Source organism: Rhincodon typus, chromosome 5 (genome assembly GCF_021869965.1).
Source record: "Rhincodon typus isolate 14 chromosome 5, sRhiTyp1.1, whole genome shotgun sequence".
Classification (NCBI taxonomy): Eukaryota; Metazoa; Chordata; class Chondrichthyes; order Orectolobiformes; family Rhincodontidae; genus Rhincodon; species Rhincodon typus.
Genome location: NC_063336.1, coordinates 74,299,000 through 74,324,363, shown reverse-complemented (window position 1 = coordinate 74,324,363; position 25,364 = coordinate 74,299,000). Strand labels below are relative to the sequence as shown.

General features: G+C 44.0%; 1 protein-coding gene across 1 annotated transcript in view; it reads left to right on the top strand.

Annotated features, from left to right (window-relative positions):
- Positions 1-25,364, top strand: part of LOC109930086 (stromal membrane-associated protein 1-like) — a 251,251-nt gene that overhangs the window by 172,174 nt on the left and 53,713 nt on the right. Inside the window, exon 9 of the mRNA XM_048597072.1 lies at positions 8,482-8,609. Within this exon, the coding sequence (XP_048453029.1) occupies positions 8,482-8,609 (128 nt within the window). The remainder of the gene's footprint in view (positions 1-8,481; positions 8,610-25,364) is intronic.

The following is a 25,364-nucleotide window of genomic DNA, read 5'->3' as shown; positions in this document are numbered from 1 at the left end:
TACAGCACAGGAACAGGTCCTTCAACCCTCCAAGCCTGCGCCGACATGCTGCCCATCACAACTAACATCCCTTACCCTTCCGGGGACCATATCCCTCTATTCCCATTCTATTCATGTATTTGTCAAGATGCCCTTTAAAAGTCACTGTTGTATCTCCTTCCACTACCTCCCCTGGCAGCGAGTTCCAGGCACCCACCACCTTCTGTGTAAAAAAAACTTGCCTTGTATGTCACCTTTAGACCTAGCCCCTCCAACCTTAAACCTATGCCCCCTAGTAACTGACTCTTCCACCCTGTGAAAAAGCTTCTGACTGTCTACTGTGTCCATGCTCTTCTTAATCTTGTAGAACTCTATCAGTTCACCGCTCAACCTCCATCATTCCAGTGAGAACAACCCAAGTTTCTCCAATCTCTCCTCGTAGCTGATGCCCTCCATACCAGGCAACATCCTGGTAAATCTTTTCTGTACCCCCTCCAAAGCCACCATATCTGTCTGCTAGTGTGGCGACCAGAATTGAACACAATATTCCAAATGTGGCCTAACTAAGGTTCTATAAAGCTGCAACATTAACTGCCAATTTTTATACTCGCTGCCCCGGCCATTAAGGCAAGCATGCCGTGTGCCTTGTTGGCTACCTTCACCTGCGTTGCCACTTTCAGTGACCTGTGTACCTGTACACCCAGATCCCTCTGCCTATCAGTACTGTTAAGGGTTCTGCCATTTACTGTATATTTTCCATCTGGATTAGACCTTCCAAAATGCATTACCTCACATTTTTCCAGATTAAGCTCCATCTGCCATCCCTTTGCCCAAGTCACCAACCAATGTATATCCAGCTATATCCTTTGATGGTCCTCATCTCTATCCGCAATTCCACCAACCTTTGTGTCATCTGCAAACTTGCTAATCAAACCAGTTACACTTTCCTTCAAATCATTTATATATATTACAAATAGCAAAGATCCCAATGCTGATCCCTGAGGAATGCCACTAGTCACAGTCACTATGGGCTGCACGGTGAACAGTGGTTAGCACTGCTGCCTCACAGCACCAGGGACATGGGTTCGATTCCACCCTCAGGCGACTGTGTGAAATTTGCACATTCTCCCCGTGTCTGCGTGGGTATCCTCCGGGTGCTCTGGTTTCCTCCCATAGTCCAAAGATGTGCAGGCTAGTGGATTGGCCATGCTAAATTGCCTGTAGTATTCAGGGATGTGTCCCCATGAGGGACCTTGTCAAAGGCCTTACTGAAGTCCATGTAGTCAACATCCACTGCCCGACCCTCATCGATCACCTTCATCACTTCCTCAAAAAACTCAATCAAGTTAGTGAGACACAACCTCCCCTTCACAAAACCATTGTTGCCTTTTGATAATACAGCCACTTATTTCCATTTGAGAGTATATCCTGTCTCAAAGAATCCTCTCCAACAATTTCCCTACAACTGACATAAAGGCTCACCGGCCTGTAATTAGCTGGATTATCCATGCCACCCTTCTCAAACAAAGGAACAACACTGTCTATTCTCCAATCCTCTGGGATCTTCCCTGTAGCCAGTGAGGATACAAAGATTTCTCTCAAGGCCCCGGCAATTTCCTTCCTTGTCTGTCTTAGTATTTTGGGGTATATCCCATCAGGCCCTGGAGACTTGTCTACCTTAACATTTTTCAAGACCCTCAATACCTCCTCTTTTGATCTCAACATGACCCATACTGTCTACACACCCTTCCCCAGACTCATCATCTACCAAGTTCTTCTCTATGGTGAATACTGACACAAAGCACTCATTTAATACCTCGCCCATTTCCTCTGGCTCTGCACACAAATTCCCTTCCCTGTCCTTGAGTGAGCCAACCATCTCCCTGGCTTCCCTCTTGCTATTTATATATGTATAAAAAGCCTTGGAATTTTCCTTAATCCTGTTGGCCAATGACTTTTCATGAACCCTTTTAGCCCCACTGACTCCTTGCTTAAGTTTCTTTCAACTTTCCTTGTATTCCACCCTTGCTTCGTGTGTTCCCAGCCTCCTAGCTTTGACAAATGCTTTGTTTTTTTTTGACTAGGCTGCCAATATCTCTCGTTATCCAAGGTTCCCTAAACTTGCCATACTTATTCTTCATCCTTACAGGAACGTGCCAGTCCTGAGTTTCTATCAACTTACACTTGAAAGCCTCCCATATACCAGATTTTAATTTGCCCTCAAACATCTGCCTCGAATCTACATTCTTTACTTCCTGCCTGATATTATTGTAATTAGCCTTCCCCAAATTTAGCAGATTCACCTGACAACTATGCTTGTCATTATCCATCAGTACCTTAAAGCTTACTGAATTGTGATTACTGTTCCTGAGCTGCTCCCCTGCTGAGGCGTCAACCACCTGGCCAGGTCATTCCCCAATACTAGGTCCAGTATGGCCTCCTTCCTAGTTGGACTATCTACATACAGTTTCAAGAAGCCCTCCTGGATGCTCCCTGCAAACTTTGTCCCATCTGAGCCCCAAGCACTAAGTGAATCCCAGTCAATATATGGGAAGTTAACATCACCCGCAACAACAACCCTGTTACTTTTACATCTTGCCAAAATCTGTCTACCTATCTGTTCTTCTATCTCCCGCTGGCTGTTGGGAGCCTATAGTAAACCCCAAACATTGTGATCGCACCCTTCCTGTTCCTGAGCTCTACCCGTATTGCCTCGCTCTATGAACCATTTGAGGTGTTCTCCCACAGTACAGCTGTGATATGCTCCTTAACAAGTATTGCAACTCCCCCACCCCTTTTATATCCCCCTCTATCCCGCCTGAAATATCTGTATCCTGGAATGTTAAGCTGCCAATGCTGTCCCTCTCTTAACCTAGTCTCTGTAATAGCAACAACATCATAGTTCGAAGTACTAATCCAATCTCTTAAGCTCATCTGCCTTACCTGTTAAACTTCTCTATTGAAACAGATGTACTTCAGTCCACTAGACATGCTTTGATCAGCCACCACACCCTGCCTGCTCTTCCTCCGAGTCTTACTGGCCCTGTTCTCTACTTCGCTTTCAGTCAATTCACCTTTGCTTTGGTTCCCATCCCCCTGCCAAGCTGGTTTAAATCCTCCCGAGTGACACCATCAAACCTCCCAGCCAGAATATTTGTGCCTCTCAAGATGCAACCCGTCCTTCTTGAACAGGTCCCACCTGCCCTGGAAGACACTCCAATAGTTCACATATCAGAAACCCTCCCTCCTACACCATCTGTTTAGCCATGTGTTGAGCTGTATTTCTAGCTTCACTGGCACTTGGCACAGGGAGTAATCCCAAGATTACAACCTGCTTTTTAACTTTTCCCTAACTCCCTGAACTGCTGCTGCAGGACCTCGTTACTCACCCTACCTATGTCGTTAGTAGGAATGTGTACCATGACCTCTGGCTGTTCACCGTCTCTCTTCAGAATGCTTTCTGCCCATTCAGAGACATCTAGGACCCTGCCACCAGGAAGACAGCATACCATCCTGGAGTCTCTTTTATGTCCACAGAAGTGCTTACCTGGACCCCTTACTATAGAGTCCCTTATAATTACTGCTGCTGTGCTCTTTGTCCTTCCCTTCTTAAGAACAGAGCCAGCCGTGATGTCACTTGACAACAGCCCCTCCTCAAACCACCTTCTGGAAGCAGTGACTGCACTGATGCAAATCGTCACCACTCAGCTGCCCTCTTCCAGGTCAGGTGTTGTAAAACAGAGAGACCTAGGGGTTCAGGAAGATAATTCTTTGAAGTTTGCGTCACACATAGACAGGGTGGTCAAAAAGGCATTTAGCACGCTTGCCTTCATTGCTCAGTCCTTTGAATATAGGAGTTGAGAAGTCAAGTTGAGGTTATACAGGCCATTGGTGAGACCTCTTCTGGAATACTGTGTCCAATTCTGGTCATGCAGTTAAAGGAAGGGTATTATTAAGCTGGAGAGGGTTCAGAAGAGATTTTACCAGTATGTCGCCGGTTTGAGTCAAAGAAAGGCTGGATAGGCTGGGACTTTTTTCACTAGAGCGTGGGAGGTTGAGAGGTGACCTTACAGAATTTGATAAAATAACGAGGGGTATAGATAGAGTTAATGGTGGTTGTCTTTTCCCTAGCTCGGGAGATTTCAAGACTGGGGGACAAATTTTTATGGTGAGAAGAGAGAGATTTAAAAAAGACATGAGGGGCAAATTTTTTACACAGAGGTGGAACGAACTTTCTGAGGAAGTGGTGGATATGGGTACAATTACAATGTTTAAAAGACATTTGGATAAGTACATGAATAGCAAAGTTTTGGAGGGATATGGGCCAGGACCAGGCAGGTCGATCTAGTTTAGTTTGTGATGCCGTTCGGTATGGACTGGTTGGACCGTGCTGTATGACTTTGATTCTGTGTCCTTCTGGGTGAGCACTGATGCAAAGTACGCATTTAGGATTTTGTCCACATCCTCTGCCTCCAAGCACAAGTTCCCTCCTTTATCCTTGAGTTGTCATACCTTCTCCCTAGTTATCCTCTTGCTTTTAGTCTGTGTATGTACACTTCCTCAAAAAATTCAATCAAGTTTATGAGACAAGGCCTTCCCTGCCAACGCCATTCTGCGTATCGCTAATAAGTCCATATTTTTTCCAAATATGAGTAAATCCTACCCCTAATAATTCACTCCAGTAATTTCTCTACCACTGATATAAGGCTCATTGGCCTGTAATTTTCCGGATTACCCCTATTGCACTTCTTCAACAAAGGAACAATGTTGGCTATTCTCCAATCCTCTGGGACCTCTAATGTGACTAAAGAGGATTTTGTACAAGGCCCCAGCAATTTCCTGACCTGCTTCCCTCAGCATTTTGGAAAGATCCCATCAGGTCCTGGAGTCTTGTATTCCATTATGCTTTTCGAATAAAAATCCAACACCACCTTTTTTTTATATTGACATGCTCTAGAATATCAGCATACCACTCCCGAGACTCACCATCCATCGTGTTCTTCTCTTTTGCGAATAATGATGCAAAGTATTCGTTAAGGACCTTGCCCATATATAAATTCCTTCCTTCGTTCATAAGTGGACCTACATTTTCTCCAACTACCCCCTTGCTCCTTATATATGTGTGAAATGCCTTAGGATTTTTCTTAATTTTGTTTGCCAAAGACATTTCACCCCTTTTGCTATTTGAGTTCTTTCCTGCTATCTTTGTATTCTTCAAAGTTTCTATCTGTCTTTAGTTTCCTAAACCTTACATATACCTCCTTTTTCTTTTGACTAAACTCTCAATTTCTCTTGTCATCCAAGATTCCCGAATATTGTCAGCCTTATCCTTCATTTTCATAGGAACATGCTGGTCCTGAATTCTATTTGACTGGCCTTTAAAAGATTCCCACATGCCAGACATGGATTTTACCTCAAACAGCTGTCTCCAGTCTGTGTTCCTACCTAGTACTGTAGTAGTTAGCCTTCCCCAAATTTATCACTTTCGAGGATTACTCTTGTCAGTAATCTTCAGAAAAAAGGGCACACCTAACAAATACCCCCCCATTCAAGCCTTTGGCATCAAGCGAGTCCCAATCAATACAGGAAAGTTAAAATCACCGACCACAATAACCCTTTTTTTTACATTTTTCCATAATCTGACTACATATCTGTTCTTCTATCACCTACTGGCTGTTGGGAGGCCTGTAATACAATTCCATCAAAATGATTGAACTTTTCTAATTCTTGAGTTCTAATTCTTGAATTCTTGAGAACCCGTAGTTCCTTGCTGGATGAGCCGTCCAGAGTGTCATCTCTCTGTACAGCTGTGATAGTCTCCCTTTATTAGTAACACAACTCCCCCACCTCTTTTATATTGATCTCCATTTTTCCTGAAACATTTAAATCCTGGAATATTAAGCAGCCAGTCTTGTCCATCTCTCAACCAATTCTCAGTAACATCTGCAACATCATATTTGTATGTACTAATCCAAGCTCTAAATTCAGCTGCCTTACCGGTCATACATATTGCATTAAAACAAATACACTTCAGACTGCCAGTCCTGCCATGTTCAGCAACCTCTCCCTGTCTGTTCTTCCTTTTAGCCTTACTGGTCTTAGTCTCTGACTTCTTAGTCGTTTTACGTGCTGATTTTATACTCTGGTTCCCACTCCCCCACCACACTAGTCTCAACCCTCCACGCTACTGAACCTCCTGCCAGGATATTGGTTCCCCTCCACTTTAGGTTAATGCGTTCTTCTTGTACAGGTCCCACCTGCCCCAGAAGACCTTCCAATAATTGATATTTCTGAAACCCTCCCTGCTACACCAGGGAGTAATTACTTTGCACCAGCTCCGTCTGACGAAACAATGAATACCCTGACTACCATTTTCTAATGTTTGCTGGATGCATGCGTGATCCTGGAGGATTGCTAACATTGTAACATTTTTTAAAAATGGAGCCTGGGATAGACCAAATAATTATATTATGGTTGGCCTAACATAGGAGAATTGTTGGAATCAATTCCGAAAGACTGTTTTCCTGAGAGAAGCATGAGAATCGTCAGCATAGATTTGTTGAAGGAAGATTGTGTCTCATTAATGTGATTGAGTTTCAGGGAGCAGCAAGGAAGATTAAAGGCAGTGCAGTCAATACGGTCTTACATTGACTTTAGCGAGGTGTGCGTGGCAGACTGGTTGGAAATACTTATTTGTTTCAGTCAAGGACCATGTTGAATAAGGCCATAGAAGTTTTTGATTTTCCCTTTAATGTTAAAACCACTAAACATAGGAGCAGAAGTAGGCCATTCATCTAATTCAATCTCCTCTGCTTTTCCACGAGATCATGGTCTATCTGATAATCCCCAACTTCATTTTTTAAACTCAGATTACTGTCTAAAAAAATCGGTACAATAGACTTTCAATACTGAACAATCCGAGTGAATAAAAGAAAAATACTGCAGATGCTGGAGTCATAGAGCTGGACAGAATGGAAACAGACCCTTTAGTCCAACTCGTCCATGCTGCCCGGATATCCTAAATTAATCTAGTCTCATTTGCCAGTGTTTGGCCCATATTCCTCTAAACCCTTCCTGTTCACATACCCATCCAGATGCCTTTTAAATGTAATTGTACCAGCCTCCACCACCACCTCTGGCAGCTCATTTCATACACGCACCACTCTCTGTGTGAAAAACTTGCTCCTTAGGTCCCTTTTAAATAGTTCCCATCTCACCTTAAACCTATGCCCTCTGGTTTTTGACTCCCCCCACCCTGGGAAAAGACCTTGTCTATTCGCCCTTTCCAGCCTGTCATGATTTTATTAACCTCTATAACATCACCTCTCAGCCTCCGACACTCCAGAGAAAATAGTCCCAGTCTAGAACATAGAACATAGAATAGTCTATTCAGTCTCTCCGTATACCTCAAACCCTCCAACCTTGGCAACATCCTTGTAAATCTTTTCTGAATCCTTTCAAGTTTCACAACATCCTTCCTTTAGCAGGGAGACCAGAATTGAACGCAGTATCCAAAAGAGGTCTAACCAATGTCCTGTACAGCCATGACATGATCTCCCAACTCTTAAACTCAATGCACTGACCAATAAAGGCAACATACCAAACACTTTCTTCACTAACCTGTCTACGTGGGACTCCACCTTCAAGGAACTATGAACCTACACACCATTGTCTCTTTGTTCAGCAACACTCCCCAGGACGTTACTATTAAGTATATAAGTCCTGCCCTGATTTGCCTTCCCAAAATGCAGCACCTCACATTTATCTAAATTAAACTCCATCTGCCACTCCTTCGCCCATTGGCCTATCTGCTCAAGGTCCTGTTATACGCTGAGGTAACCTTCTTTGCTGTCCACTACACCACCAATTTTGGTGTCATCTGCAAACTTACTAACCATACCTTTGATGTTCACATCCAAATCATTCATATAAATAACGAAAAGCAGTGGTCCCAGCTCCGATTCTTGTCGCTCCCTTAACCAAGTCTCTGTAATAGCAACAACATCATCGTTCTAAGTACTAATCCAAGCTCTAAGTTCATCTGTTACACTTCTTGCATTGAAACAGATGCACTGAAGAAGTTCTGAAAAAGAGTCTTTAGAATCAAAACATTAGCACTCGTTCACTTTCCTCAGATGTTGCCAGAACTGCTGAGTGTTTCTAGTATTTTTGTATTTGTATCTGGAAAAATAGTAGCTTTTGAAACCAGAGGACATAGCGTTGATGTCAGATAACAAGGTGTAGAACTGGATGAACACAGCAGGCCAAGTAGCATCAGAGGAGCAGGAAAGCTGACCTTGCGGGTCTGGCCCCTTCTTCAGAAATGTCATTCTATTTTGAAATGTTAAATTAAAATTATCATTTTCAATCAACTTCGTAGGTTGTGCCAAACAATAGCATTCTTTTTAGGATAAAAGACGTATCATTGGATTTGGTTTCCAACCAACGTTATAAACAGCCTGTTGTACTTTGGTGAATTTGCATTGTCTCTTTTTTCATTAGATATTCCAATTGAAGCTCCTGTTGCTAATGGCAGTGCCACTTCGAGTACAAGCTTGAATGATGATCTTGATATATTTGGTCCTATGGTTTCCAATCCTGTTCCAAAATCGGATTTGCAGCTGCATCAGGTAAAATTTGAGCATTCTCGTGTCAGTTTGCTATGTTTCCCCAATGTTTTGGGGCGGGCAGCAACACTGTAGAGGGAGCCTCTGGCTGGTTTGTTTTTGTTCACTTGTCTAAATCACAAACTCAGGATTGTGCTAACTATTGACCTTGTCTTATCTTGAAATATTTTGGATTTTGTTTAGGTGTAATACCTGTGCAGAGCAGATTTAAAGGAGATTTATTTTTAGTGTAATGCGTGAGATGATTTGCTTTTTGCTGTAAAAGCTGAATAGCTAATTTATAATAATTGGATTGGGAAGTTTGAATAAGGAGACGTTAAGCTTTCTCTCCTGGAGATTGTTAGTGTGATTATAAGCAATGGTGTGGGCAAATCTGAAATGTTATTACTTCTTACATTTGTCTTGCTTAAATAAAATTATAAAAAAGTGCATTTTATGTTTTCTCAAAAAAGTAGCCACAAGGTAGATTTTAGACCAAAATCTTCTCCACAGCTGCTTTCAGTCAGGAGAGGATATATCCTATTTCACCATCCCTGTGCATTGGGAGTAGCTGGCTTCAGCTGTTTGCTTTTCTTTGTTCATGGTTTGCAACTTGAATTTAAGGATGTTGAAATTGTGGTGTGGTGGCCAGTGGAGTCTTGGAATGATTTGAGTGAGTCCGTAGGTAACGGAATTGTGGTTGAGGATTTTAGCACTGGATGTGCTGAGGGAAAGAATTTTGGGTCACATGGCCAGCTTAGGGTCAAATAGGATGCCTTGGCTTGTTGCAGCCTAGTTCGCCTTGAGGCTTTGATCAGGGAGATTAGGCTTTGTGGGAGGCTCGGATAATGGCTTTGGCTTTCCCAATGTTGAATTGGAGGAAGATTAGCTCAGTTGGTGCTGGTTATCAAATAAGCAGAGGGATTGCAAGGATCAAAAAGTGGTTTAGAATTGGCAGTCATCAGTGAACATATGGCACCTGATGTTTTTTAGACAATTTCATCAAGGTGCAGCATGTGAATGAGGAATGGAATTGGATCAAAGATATGTCCTTAGACTCCAGAGTTATTGATGTGACAGCAGATTAGAAGTCATTGCCAGATATGATCTGCCTACCACTGGACAGACAAAGAGTGGAACAAGATGACCAGTTCATCCAGATGAGATGAATTTGAGAACAATAGTATGGTGAAGATATGACTGTGGGAAAGGTAGACGTGGATTTAAGAGACAATATTTCAAGGGATTTGGAGAGGTAATAGTGGTTGGTGATGGGGTAGTTGGTGAGGACAAAACTGTCCACGATGAGTTCTTTGCAAAGATGAGTGGCAGATTTGAGTGGGAGAGATGACAGCAGTTGAGTGAATTACAACATAATCTAGCATGGAGGCCAGGAAGGAAGCCAGTTGGTTGGCAATTTGGTCAATTAAAAGTTACCTACTTCCAAATTGCCAAACAAGAATATTGGTGAATGTTTCTCAAATTAAAGAATAAAGTCTTCTGTACAATATTTTAGATTTTCATCAGGGCCTATAGACCATAGAACAGTACAGCATTTGCACAAACCCTTCAGCCCACCATGTTGAGCCGAAAATGACACCAAGGCAAACTCATCCCTTCTGCCTGCCTGTGGTCCATATCCCTCCATTTCTTGCTTATTCATATGCTTATCTAAAACCCCTTAAACACCCCTATCATATCTGCCTTCACTGCCCCTGGTGGTGTGTTCCAGGTACCTACCACTTCCTTGAAAGTGGAGTCGCGAGTAGATAGGATAGTGAAGAAGGCATTTGGTATACTTGCCTTTATTCGGCAGTGCTTTGAATATAGGAGTTGGGAGGTCATGTTGCGACTGTACAGGACATTGGTTAGGCACTGCTGTAGGAAGAATGTTGTGAAACTCGACAGGGTTCAGAAAAGATTTACAAGGGTGTTGCCAGGATTGGAGGGTTTAAACTATAGGGAGAGACTGATAGGCTGGAACTATTTTCCCTGGAGTATTAAAGGCTGAGAGGTGACTGTATAGAGGTTTATAAAACCATGAGGGGCACGGATAGGGTAAATAGACAAGGTCTTTTTCCTGGGGTGGAAGAGTCGTAAACTAGAGGACATGGTTTTGAGATGAGAGGAGAAAGATTTAAAAGGGACCTAAGAGGCAACTTTTTCATTGCAAAGAGTGGTGTGTGTATGGAATGAGCTGCCAGAGGAAGTGGTGGAAGCTGGTACAATTACATTTAAAAGGCATCTGGATGGGTATATTAAAAGGAAGGGTTTAGAGGAATGTGGGCCAAATGCTGGCCAATGGGACTAGATTTATCTGGGATATCTGGTCAGCATGAATGAGTTGGACCGAAGGGTCTGTTTCCATCCTGTACAGCTCTATGACTCTATAACTGTGTTTAAAAACAAAGCTTGTCCCCCACATCTCCTTTGAACTTTCCCCCTTTTACCTTAAATGCATGTCTTCTAGTATTAGACATTACAACTCTGGGGGAAATAGATTCTTAACGTCAATGCTATCTATGCCTTTCATAATTTTATAAATTTCTGTTGGGTCTCCCCTGAGCCTCTGTAACTCCAGATAAAACAACCCTGGTTTGGCCAGCTTGTCCTTATAGCTCGTAGCCTCTCATCCAGGTAGCATCCTGGTAAAGCTCTTCTCTATCATCTGCAAAGCCTTCACATCCTTCCAGTCATGTGGTAACCAGAATTGAACGCAGCCTAACCAAAGTTTTATAAAGGTGCAACATCACTTCCTGACACTTGTATTCAATGTCCCGACCAATAAAGGCAAGCATACCGTACGCCTTCTTTACCATCCTCTCTACCTGTGTGACTACTTTTAGGGAACTATTGAGTAGGACCCCAGGATCCCTCTGTACATCAGTGCTGTTAATGGTCCTGCCATTAACTGTATACTTGCCCTTAACATTTGATCTCCCAAAGTGCAGACCCTCACACTTACCCGGATTAAACACCATCTGCCATTTTTCTGGCCACGTGTACAAGTGATCTATATCCCACTATATTATTTGACAATCATATATATTATCCCTAACTCCCCCGATCTTTGTGTCATCTGCAAACGTACCAACTCACCCATCTATGTGATATATACAAATGACTTGGATGAAAACAATCAGCAGAGGTCCCAGTACAGATCCCTGCAGAACACCACTAGTCATGGACTGCCAGCCTGAAAACCATCCTTTAACTGCTCGCCTTTGCCTTCTATGGACAAGCCAGTTCTGAATCAAAGCGACCAAGTCACCGTGGAACCCATGCACCTTCATCTTCTAGATGAGCCTAGCATGAGGGTCCTTGTTGAAAGCCTTACTAAAATCCATTTAGACAACATCTATTGCTCTACCCTCATCGATCACCTTTGTCATCTCCTCTTTAAAAAAACCAATCAAGTTTGTAAAACAAGACCTAGGGCAATGGTGACTGTTCCTAATTAGGCCATGATTTTCCAAGTGCATGTAAGTCCAAACCCTAAGAACCCTCTCCCAACCACCAATGTGAGACTCACCAGTCTATAATTTGCTGGATTATCCCTATTTCCCTTCTTGAACTGAAGCACAACATTAGCTGTTCACCAGTCTCATTGACCTCTCCATTGGTTAGAGAGGATACAAAGATGTTGGTCAAGGCCCCAGCAGTCTCCTTTCTTGCCTCTGTCAATAATTTGGAGAGGGTCCCATTGGACCCTGGGGACTTATTAACTTTAATGCTCTTCAAGAGACCTAACACCACATCTATCTTGACCTCAACCTGCCCTAGCATATTAGAGTGCCCCACGTTCATCTCACTCTCCTCCATGTCCTCTTCCTTGGTGAATACTGATGCACAGTATTCATTTGAGCTCTCGCCCATATTCTCCGTCTCCAATCACAAGTTCCCTCCTTTATCCTTGTGTGGTCATACTGTCTCCCGAGTTATCATCTTGCTTTTAATGTATGTGTAAAATGCCTTGGGATTCTCTTTAACGCCACTCACCAAGCATATTTCATGGCCCCTCCTTGCTGTCCTAATTTCCTGCTTGAGTTCTTTCCTACTTTCTTTGTATTCCTCATGGCCCCTGTCCAAATTTAGCTTTCTAAACCTATGTATGCCATGGTTTATATTACTTCAAAAGTGCAGTAACATGCCATTTTGCATGTTGTACTGATGACTATAGAATTTGCTCATCATGACCATGGCATATAATCTGTGTGCAAATATTGACAATGAACAACATTTAGGAACTGGGCTTAATCCACAAGGCGGTCTAACTCTGCAGTCTTATTTAGGATTGGTCACTTATTGATGCTTTTAAACAAACTATTCGCAAGAACATGAGCCAAAGGCTTCATTGGATTCAATTGAAATCTTAAATCTCTTTGGAAGATCTGTCAGAACAGCTCACAGCCCTGGACTTTGGTATTCTTCTATTGTGTGGAGGATGCCTGATGCTTCCTTCGCACAGAGATGATCTCACCAGCCATCCTGTAGCAATGTTAGGGACTAGAGCTTGATTCAAGTTAGCTTCAAGTTTAACATCATTATATGTTTATGTGTAACTATAAATTATTTGAAGAATAAATTTCTTATTTGAAGAAGAGGCCAGAAAATATTATCAGTTCAATCCTGCTGATTGTTTTGTCTTCTCAGCTTAATGTTTTTGACATGGAGCTGAGGTCACAAACATCACTGTGAAGGTGAACTTTCAGAATTCTCTTCAGATTTTATACCAGGGTTAGAAAAACATTGAAGGATTTAATTTTATTCATTGATCTGCAGCTCGAACCTGAACTTATTTTGAACATCTTGTCTCAGATAGGGATTGTTAAGACATAAAGTTCTATGTTCATGTGTCATGTTGGTGTTCTGCTTTGTGCTGTTTTACTGTGATGCTTGCTTGCCTGGGCACCATTGCTTTGCAGAACTATAACTCAAGCTCTCATTTAAACTCTTAGAACCTTTTACAAAAATCTGGGAAGAGGAGGTACTAACTCCTAACTTCTGCAATGCCATATTTACTTTTCAAGGCATATCCCTTCTGTCCACTGTGGCTGGAATTTCTCACATGAACTATCCTGAATCGCCACCTACTTGTCGTCCTTCCAAAGATGCTAAGTGTTCACAGCCATCTGGGAGAAACAACAGATTGGTTGCTTGATAAATCCAAGAAAAGTGTCTGGAACAAGACAAAGAGCTGTACTTGGCCTTTTTATTGGTCTTTGACTCCAATAATGTGTGGGAATTTGCAATTTGCTTGTCTATCCTGCCAGTAATGGAGTGTGTGTGTATGTGACTGTCTGTGGGGAATGGGCTACTGCTCTGGAAATAAGAGGCATGAATATAAAAGATGTTAAGATCAAGGAAATCAGAAAAAAATATGGAGCCGCATTGACAACTTGTCATATGTTACCATAAGAGCTTCATAATACAGACACTTGACATTTACTTTAAGCTGAGACAAAAAAAATTGCAGATGCTGGAATCCAAGGTAGACAAACAGGAGGCTGGAAGAACATAGGAGGCCAGGCAGTATCTGGATGAAAGGAGCAGTCAACGTTTTGGGTATTACCTTCTTCAAGCCTGGATGTGGGAGTAGGGGGGTCAGATAAAGAGATGGGGGGAAGGGATGGGGGTGGAATGATGGTGATAGGTGGACACCGATGGTATGTACGACTTGGTTGGTTGATGGGAAGGATGAATCTGGTTAGTGACTGAAAGGGAGAATCAGAAGGTGGAATGGAAGGGAGAAGGTGGGGCTGGAAGGGGAGGCAGGAGATGGATGGCAAGTTATTTGAAATTGGAGAACTCAAGTGTTGAGTCCTCCAGGCAGAAGATAAGGTGGTGTTCTTCAAATTTGCGTTTTGAGATGCTGCGACAGTGGAGGAGGCCGAGGACGGACATGTCGGAGGGGGAGTGGGACAGGGAATTGAAATGGGTGGTAACTGGGAGGTTGGGTTGGCTGTTACGGGCCACATGGAGATGCTTGGCGAAATGGTTGCCTAGTCTATATTTGGTCTCACTGACGTAGAGAAGACCACATCAGGAGCACCGGATGCAATAGATTAGGTTGGAGGAGATGCTCTGTCTCACTTGGAAGGGCTGTTTAGGGCCTTGAATGGAGGTGAGGGAGGCAGTGTGTGGGCAGGTGTTGCATCTTTTCTGTTACAGGGGAAGGTACCGGGTGAGTTGGAGTGGTTGGTGGGGAGTGTGGCGCGAAGTAAGGGGTGGCAAAGGGACTGGTCCTCGCGGAAGGCAGAGAGGGGTGGGGAGTGGAAGATGTTCTGGGTGGTGGGGTCTAATGGAGTTGGCAGAAGTGTTTGAGGATGATGTGTTGGATGCGGAGGCTGGAGGGGTGAAAAGTGAGGACAAGAGGGATACGTTCTTTATTATGTTTGGAGGGAGGATGGTGGTTAAGAGCTATGGAATGGGGAATGGAGGAGTGGTGGAGGGCTGTCAGGATGACATAGGAGGAGGGGGAAAGAGCGTTGTTTGAAAAAGGCAGACATCCGGGATGCTTGGGAGGGGAACGTCTCCTCATCAGAGCAGATGTGACAGAGACGGAGGAATTGGGAAAAGGGGATGGAGTTTTTGCAGGATACAGGGTGAGAGGAGGCGTAGTCTAGGTAGCTACGGGAGTCTGTGGGTTTATAGCAAATGCCAGTACGTAAGCTGTCGCCGGAAATGGAAACAGAGAGGTCAACAAAGGGGAGGGAGGTGTCTGAGATAGACCAAGTGAATTTGAGGGTGGGGTGGAAGTTGTTAGTGAAGTTGATGAACTGCTCCAGTTCAGCCTAGGTGCAGGACGCAGCACCGATGTCATTGATGTAACGGATGAAGTGTTGGGGAACAGTACAAGCGTACGTACTGAAAAGGTTATGTTGAACAGTCCCTCTGAAAGCAGGCTCAAATGTAGTCATACAATGAGTTAGCCGTTTTATTTTTGATCAAATTGTACAAGGTCTTTGAAAGGAGCACTCCATGGTCACCATCAAAGGCAATTAAAAAATGAACTAAGTATGCTTTGCTATAAAGTAAGAGGTTGTCAGTTTGTGTTAAAACATAGCAAGTTCCTCTATGATTAGGAAGAGAAAGTAGAGGAGGACTGTCTGCAAGAAACCTCAAAACAGTGGATCTGTTATCAGCACTTAAAATGAAATTTATAGTGCATTGAACGCAAATATTTATAAAAATCAATATGGGGCGACACAGTGGCTCAGTGGTGAGCACTGCTGCCTCACAGCGCCAGGCACCTGGGTTCGATTCCAGCCTTGGGTGACTGTCTGTGTGGAGTTTGCACGTTCTCCCTGTGTCTGCGTGGGTTTCCTCCAGGTGCTCCTGGTTTCCTCCCACAGTAGGTGGATTGGCTATGCTAAATTGCCCATAGTGCCCAGGGATGTTTAGGTTAGGTGGGTTAGACATGGGAAATGCAGGGGTAGGGGAATGGGTCTGGGTGGGATGCTCTTGATTATTCATCTTCAAAAGCAAGGCCAATAATTTACTGAAAATTGTACTGTTTATAAATTATAATTAGGATGTTTAGCTGAACTTAATTACGCAAATGTAAATGTAATCAGCACGTCCATCCCCATAATCTTTATAATCTTAGTTTAAATTCAAAATTCTTTTTACTTTGCTGCTTTAAAAAAGTGCTCAAGCCTTAATTTGTAAGGTATTCACATTTGTCCTGCCCTTAAGCAGTTTGAACTTACCTTGAAACTTAATGGGAAGGTCAGCACAAATAGGCAGTAATAAAAGACCTGGCTAGCTGAACTCTGGGTTTCTGATTCCTTTCCTCGTCCTCCCTGCTCCCACTATGCATTGAGTTCACGTAAGTAATTTAATTTGTTTTGGGGGGTCGTGAGCAGGGTTTCAGTGGTGTGGTGGTAATGTCGCTGAATTAGTAATCCAGAGGCCTTGGTTAATTCTCTGGTGGCATGGGTTGAATCTAACCATGACATGGGGGATTTTGAATTCAGTTAATGAAATCTGGAGTTGGAAGCTATTTTCAGTAATTATGACCATTAAACTTCAATCAATTGTTGTAAAATCCCATCTGGTTCACTAATGCCCTTTAGGTATGGCAATCTTCCTCCTTTGCCTGCTCTGGTTTACATGTGACTCCAGACTCACCAATGTGGCTTACTCTTAAACTGCCATCTGAAATGGCCTAGCAGGCCAAGGCATAATTAAGGATGTGCAGAAAATGCTGCACTTGACTGCATTGCCCACATCCCAAGAATAAAAGAAAAAATAAACAACAAGGTGCATGTTTTTAAAAAAAAAAGGTCACTGTCATGGTGGGTGTTTGCATTTTGAGATCTTACATTATGTCAATAGTTTGAAGTTCTCTATTTCCATTACAAGGCCAGGTGAATATGGGGGGTGCAGCAACTCTGTAAGGATAAATAAGCTTTATACTTTGAGTTATTTTTGGAGATAAAAAGTGCATTGAAGGAGAAAAGCTTACATTTATATACTCAGTTTTCCAACATGAGGGTTTACAGCTAATGCCGACTATCTGAATTTGTTTCTGAAGAAGGGTCATCACAGATCATAGAATCCCTACAGTGTGGAAACAGGCCTTTCAGCCCAACAAGTCCACACCGACCCTCAGAGCATCCCATCCAGACCCATCCCCCCTAAAACCCACCTAACCTACACATCCCTGAACGCTATGGGCAATTTAGCATGGCCAATCCACCTAGCCTGCACATCTTTGGACTGTGGGAGGAAACCCACACAGATGCGGGGAGAATGTGTAAACTTCAGTCGCCTGAGGGTGGAATTGAACCGGAGTCCCTGGCACTATGAGGCAGTAGTGCTAACCACTAAGCCACCATGCCGCCCCAATATTGGATCATATCGGACTCAAAATCTTAACTCTCTTTCCCTCTCTCTTCAGACGCTGCCAGACCTGAGTTTCTCTCGTATTCTCTGCTTGTTTCAGATTTCCAACATCTGCAGTATTTTGCTTTTAGTATCAGGGATAGTGGAGGGAACTTGTGCGTGGAGTCAGAGGTGGTAGGGGAGGTCCTTAATGAATACTTTGCTTCAGTATTCACCAGTGAGAGGGACCTTGACGTTTGTGAGGACAACGTGAAACAGTCTAATATGCTCAAACAGGTTGATGTTAGGAAGGAGGACGTGCTAGAAATTTTGAAAAACATGAGGATAGATAAGTCCCCTGGGCCAGACAGGATATACCCAAGGTTACTATGGGAAGCAAGCCTTTAGCAATGATCTTTGTGTCCTCACTGTCAACTGGAGTAGTACCAGATGAATGGAGGGTGGCAAATGTTATTCCCTTGTTCAAGAAAAGAAATATGGATAATCCTGGGAATTACAGACCAGTCAGTCTTTCTTCTGTGGTTGGCAAATTATTGGAGAGGATTCTGAGAGGTAGTATTTATGATTATTTGGAAAAGCACAGTTTCTTTAGAAATAGTCAGCATGGCTTTGTGAGGGGCAGGTCATGCCTCACATCCTTATTGAATTCTTTGGGGATGTGGCAGAACACATTGATGAAGGTCAAAAAGTGGATATGGTGTATATGGATTTTAGCAAAGCATTTGATAAGGTTCCCCATAGTAGGCTCATTCAGAAAGTAAGGAAGCATGGGATTCAGGGAAATTTGGCCGCCTGGATACAGAATTGGTTTGCGACTGGGAGGTGCAGTTGTTTGTTGCGAACGGTTCACAACAAAGAACTGCACCTCCCAGTGGCGAACCATTTCAACTCCCCCTCCCATTCCTTAGACGACATGTCCATCCTGGGCCTCCTGCAGTGCCACAACGATGCCACCTGAAGGTTGCAGGAACAGCACCTCATATTTTGCTTGGGAACCCTGCAGCCCAATGGTAATCAATGTGGACTGCACAAGCTTCAAAATCTCCCCTCCCCCAACTGCATCCCAAAACCAGCCCAGCTTGTCCCCGCCTCCCTAACCTGTCCTTCCTCCCACCTATCCCCTCCTTCCACCTCAAGCCCCACCCCCATCTCCTACCTAATAGCCTCATCCCGCCCCCTTGACCTGTCCGTCCTCCTGGACTGACCTATCCCCTCCCTAACTGCCCGTCTACACTCGCCTTTACTGGCTCCACCCCCGCCTCCCTGACCTGTCTGTCTCCTCTCCACCTATCTTCTCCTTTATCCATCTTCTATCCGCCTCCCCCTCTCTCCCTATTTATTTCAGAATCCCCTTCCCCTCCCCCATTTTTGAAGAAGGGTCTAGGCCCAAAACATCAGCTTTCCTGCTCCTCTGATGCTGCTTGGTCTGCTGTGTTCATCCAACTCTACACCTTGTTATCTCACCTGTTCAGTGACACCCAGTTTGGGTTCCGCCAGGGCCACTCAGCTCCTGACTTCATTACAGCCTTGGTTCAAACATGGACAAAAGAGCTAAATTCCAGAGGTGAGGTGAGAGTGACAGCCCTTCACATCAAGGCTGCATTCGACTGAGTGTGGCATCAAGGAGCCCTGGCAAAACTGGAATCAATGGGTATCAGTGGGCAAACGCTCCAGTGGTTGGAGTCATACCTGACACGTAGGAAGATGGTCGTGATTGTGAGAGGTCAATCATCTCAGCTCCAGGACATCTCTGCAGGAGTTCCTCAGGGTAGTGTCCTGAGCCCAACCATCTTCAGCTGCTTCATCATTGACCTTCCCTCCATCATAAGGTCAGAGCTGGGGGTGTTTGCTGATGATTGCACAATGTTCAGCACCATTCGTGACTCCTCAGATACCGAAGCAGTCCATGTTCACGTGCAACAAGATCTGGACAATATCCAGGCTTGGGCTAACAAGTGGCAAGTGACATTTGCGCCACCCAAATGCCAGGCTATGACCATCACCAATAAGAGACAATCTAACCACCACCCCATGATATTCAGTGGTGTTACCATCACTGAATCCTCCACTATCAACACCCTGGGGGTTACCATTGACCAGAAACTCAACTGGATTCCCCACATTAACAGAGTGGCTACAAGAGTAGGCCAGAAGCTGGGAATACTGCGGCGAGTAACTCATCTCCTGACTCCTCAAAGCCTGTCCACCATCTACAAGGTACAAGTCAGAAGTGTGATGGAATACTCCCCACTTGCCTGGATGAGTGCAGCCCCAACAACACTTAAGAAGCTTGACACCATCCAGGTCAAAGCAGCCCGTTTGATTGGCAGTACACCCACAAGCGTTCACTCCCTCCACCACCAATGCTCAGTAGCAGCAGTGTGTACTATCTTCAAGATACACTACAGAAATTTACCAAAGATCCTCAGACAGCACCTTCCAAACCCATGACCACTTCCATCTAGAAGGACAAAAGCGCAGCAGATATATGGGAACACCACCACCTCCAAGTTCCTTTCCAAGTCACTCACTGTCCTGCCGTTCCTTCACTGTCACTGGGTCAAAATCCTGGAATCCCCTCCCCTAATAGCATTGTGGGTCAACCCATAGCAGGAGGAATGCAGCAGTTTAAGAAGGCAGCTCACCACCACCTTCTCAAGGGCAACTAGGGATGGGCAAGAAATGCTGGCCAGCCAATGACGCCCACATCCCACAAAATGAATAAAAAAAAATTCTTGAAGGCCATCCATGTGTTCTTTACTTGTCTGCCATTGCCTATCCACCATCAACCCCTTAAGTAGCCTTGAACAGCTTAATTTAGCCACTGCATGCCTCATACCATCAAAGTTAGCTTTCTTTAAATTCAGGACCCTATTTTCAGATTTAACTGTGTCGGTCTCTATCTTAATGAAGAATTCTATCGCACTATGGTCACTCTTCCCCAAAGGATCTCACACCACAAGGTTGCTGGTGCAATCTTGATGCAATCCCCTCTCATTACCCAATCAGTCCTGATGAAGGGTTTTGGCCTGAAATATTGACTTGCTTGCTCCTCGGATGCTGTCTGTGCTTTTCCAGCTCCATATTTATTGATCCCAATCTAGCATGGTCTGCTTTCTCATTGGTTCGTTAACATAACATAAGGGTGGCGCTGTGGCTTAGTTGGTTAACGCGCCTGTCTAGTAAGCAGCAGATGGTGGGATCAAATCCCAGCAGTGTCTATACGCTTTACATCAACCATTTCTTACGGGTGGCACGGTGGCTCAGTAGTTAGCACTGCTGTCTCACAGTGCCAGGGACCCAGGTTTGATTCCAGCCTCGAGTGACTGTCTGTGTGGAGTTTGCACCTTCTCCCTGTGTTTGCGTGGGTACCCTCTGAGTTCCCTGGTTTCCTCCCACAGTCCAAAGATGTGCAGGTTAGGTGAATTGTCCATGCTAAATTGCCAATAGGGATGTGTAGATTAGGTGGGTTATAGGGGGATGGGTCTAGGTGGGATGCTGTGAGGTTCGGTGTGGACTTGTTGGGCTGAAGGGCCTGTTTCCACACTGTAGGGATTCTATGATTGGTTGAGGAAATCATCCTTCATACACTCCAGGAAATTCTCATCCATCGCAATGCTACAAGTTTGACTAGTCCAATCAATATGCAGATTGAAGTCACCCATAATAACTGCTGTCCTCTTACTGCATGCATCTCTAACTTCCTTTGTGATGACATCCCCAACCTCTCAACTACTGTGTGGTGGCTGTACACTACTCCCACTAACGTCTCTACCCACACAGATTCCACATCATCAAAGCTAATGTCCTATTTTACTATTGTGTTAATCTCCTCCTTAACCAGCAACACTACCCCACCTCCCTTTCCTTTCCATCTATCTTTCCTGAAAATTGAATACCCCGGGAGGTTGAGTTCCTGTGTTTAGTCACCTTGGAGCCAGGTCTCTGTGATCCTAATTACATCATATCCATTAATAACTGTATGCACGATTAATTTATCCACCTTATTACAAATGCACATCACATTGAGACACAGCCTTCAGGCTTGTTTTTTAGAATCATGATGTAATGTGGCCCTTTTTGATTTTCTTTCTTTAGTTTCTCTGCCTTTCATGGAAACATGAAAAGATCGGAACAGGAGGAAACCATTTAGTCCTTCGAGCTTGCTTTGCTGTTCATCATAATCATGGCTGAACGTCCAACTTATTAGCCTATTCCTGCTTTCTGCCTTTGATCCCATTCGCCCCAAGTGCTATATCTAGCTGGAGATAGTAGGAACTGCCGATGCTGGAGAATCTGAGATAACAAGGTGTAGAGCTGGATGAACACAGCAGGCCAAGCAGCATCAGAGGAGCAGGAAAGCTGACGTTTCAGGTCTGGACCCTTCTTCAGAAATGGGAGAAGGGAAGGGGATTGCATTTAATGTTTTGGCATCAACTACTTCCTGTGGTAATGACTTCCACAGTCCAACCACTCTTTGGATGAAGAAATGTTTCTTCATCTCCATTCTAAATGGTCTAGTCCGAATCCTCAGACTGTGACCCCTGGTTCTGGACACACCTACCATCGGGGACATCCTCCCTGCATCAATCCTGCGTAGTCCTGTTAGAATTTTATAAGTCTCCATGAGATCCCCCCTCATTCATCTGAACTCCATTCCTACTATCTCTCTAACCTAGTCAATCAATCTCTCCTCATACATCAGTCCTGCCATCCCTGGAATCAGCCTGGTAAACCTTTGCTGCACTCCTTCGAGAGCAAGAGCAGCCTTCCTCAGAAAAGGTCTCACCAAGGTCCTGTATTCGAAACCTCTCACAATGAAGGCCAATATACCATTGGTCTTCTTTACCGCCTGCTGCACCTATGTGCTTACCTTCAGCAACTGGTGCACAAGGACATCCAGGCCCCACTGCACACTCCCCTCTCCCAATTTACAGCCGTTCAGATAGTAATTTGCCTTCTTGTTTTTGCTGCCAAAGTGAATAACTTCACATTTATCCAAATTATACTGCATCTGCCATAGATTTGCCCACTCACCCAACTTGTTCAGATCAAGCTGAAAGAACTCTGCATCCTTGTCACAGTTCACCCTCCCACCCAACTTGGTATCAGCTGCAAACTTTGAGATGTTACATTTTGTTCCCTCATCCAAATCATTAATATGTATTGTGAATAGCTGGGGTCCCAGCACCAAACCCCATGACTCCCCACTAGTTACTGCCTGCCAATTTGGAAAGGACCCATTAATTCCTACTTATTGTTTCCTTTCTGTCAACCAGTTTTCTATCTATTTGAATACACTTCCCCCAATCCAATGCGCTTTAATCTTGCGCAATAATCACTTATGCAGGACTTTGTCAAATGCTTTCTGAAAGTCCAAATATACCACATCTACTGGCTTCCCCTTATCAACTCTACTAGTTACATCTTCATAGAATTCCAACAGATTTGTCAAGCATGATTTCCCCTTCATAAATTCATGCTGACTCTTTCTGATCCTGCCATTGCTTTCTAAATTCTCCGCTATAAAGTCCTTGATGATGGTTTTGAGTATCTTTCCCACTCCCGATGTTAGGCATACTGAGGTATAATACCTTTTGCTCTCTACCTCCCTTTTTGAATATTGGAGTGACATTAGCTACCCTCCAATCTGCAGGGACTGTTCCAGAGTCTATTGAGTCCTGGAAGACAAAAACCAATGTATCCACTATTTCTACAGCCATTTCCTTAAGTAGATTATCAGGCCCTGGGGATTTATCTGCTTTCAATCCCATTAGTTTTCCCAGCACCATTTCTCTGCTAATATTGATCTCCCACAATTCTTCCTTCTCACTAAATCTTGCATTCCCTAACATTTCTGGTGTCTGATTTGTGTCCTGTTTTGTGAAGACAGAACCAAAATATATGTTCAGTTGCTCATCCATTTCTTTGTCCTCTGTTATACATTCTCCCATTTATGTATGTAGGGGACCTACATTTGTCTTCACCAATGTCTTTCTCTTCACATAGCCACAGAAACTCTTAGTGCCAGTCTTTATGTTCCCTGCAAGCTTACGTTCGTACTGTATTTTCCCCTTCTTATGCTTTGGTCCTTCTTTGCAAAGTTCTAACTACTCTCAATCCTCAGACATTTCTTTTTTCTTGGCCAATCTGTCTGCTTCTTCCTTGGATTGGATACTATCTCGTAATCTCCTTTGTAAGCCATGGATTGGCCCTCTTACCAATTTTGCTTTTGTGGCAGACAGGAATAAGCAGTTGTTGCAGTTCCCCCAGTTATTTCTTGAATGTTTGCCATTGCTTATCCACTGTCATCACCTTTAGCTCTCCCCAATCTATCAAGCCCAACTCATGCCTCATATCCTCGTTGTTTCCTTTATTAAAATTCAGCACGCTAGCCTCCAAATCAGCTACTTCACTCTCCACCTTGATAAAATGTTCTATCCTGTTATGGTCACTCAACCCCAAGGGGTCTGGCACAGCTAGCTTGGCAATGATTCCCTTCTCATTACACAGAACCCAGTCTATGGTGACCTGCTCTCTAGTTGGTTCCTCCACATATTGACAAGAAAACCATCCTGTGTACACTCCAGGAATTCTTCCTCTAAGGCCCAATCTATGTGCAGATTAAAATCACCCATGATCACCAATATTCCCTTATCACATGCACCTCTAATTTCCTGTTTAATGCCATTCCCAACACCACCAGTGCAGTTGGGGGATCTATATATGACACCCACAAATGTTTTTTGCCCCTTGGTATTTCTCAACTCTATCCCTACAGACTCCACATTGTCAGAGCTAATATCCTTTCTCACTATTGTGTTAATTTCCTCTTTAACCAGCAATGCCACTCCACCACCTTTACTTTTCGCCTTTCCTTGTTAAATACTATGTACCCTGGGACATTCAGTTCCCATCCCTTGTCACCCTGCAGCCATGTCTCCGTAATCCCAATTATATCATACCTGTTTACAATTATCTGCGTGATTAGTTCACCCACTTTATTGCAAATGTTCTGCGCATTAAAGCACAAAGCCTTTAAGCTTGTCTCTTTAACATTGTTTGCCTGGCTCTTATTTTTCTCAATAGCCCTGTTTCAATTTTGTCCTTGGTTTCTCTGCCTATCACTTTTCTTATTCCCATTTCTACCTTTTGTTTTTGTCCTCGCTCCACCCGCCCCCCCCACTTTCTCTGACTCCTTACATAGGCTCCCATCCCCTTGGCATATTAGTTTACACCTTCCCCAGATGCTCCAGCAAGCACTCCCCCTGGGACATCAGTCCCAGTCCTGCCCAGGTGTAACCGTCCAATTTGTACACATCCAACCTTCCCCAGAACTGGTCCCAATGCCCCAGGAATCTGAAACCCTCCATCAACACATTTTCATCCAATATATCCTGTCATTTCTACTTTGACTAGCACGTGACATCAGTAGTAATCCTGAAATCACTACCTTTTGAGGTCCGATTTCTTAACTTTCTTCCTAGCTCCTTGTATTCTGCTTTTAGGACCTCAACCCTTTGTTTTTTACCTATGTCGTTTGGACTGTTATGTACCACAACTACTGGTTGTTCACCTTCCCCCTCTAGAATGCCCTGTACGTGCCCCAAGACATCCTTGACCCTAGCACCAAGGAGGCAACATACCATCCTGGAGTCTCGTTTGTGGCCCCAGAAACACCTGTCTATTCCCATTCCAATTGAGTCCCGTTTTAATTATTGCCCTGGCACACTTTTTACCCTTCTGCTCTCCAGCAGAACCGACTGTGGTGCAATGAATTTGGCTGCTGCTGCTTTCCCCGGAGAGGTCATTCCCCTCAACAGTACCTAAAACGGTATATCTGTTTTGCAGGGGAATAGCTATAGGAGAGTCCTGCACTACCTGCCAACTCTGTTGCGCTGTCTGGTGGTCATCCATTCCATTCCTGCC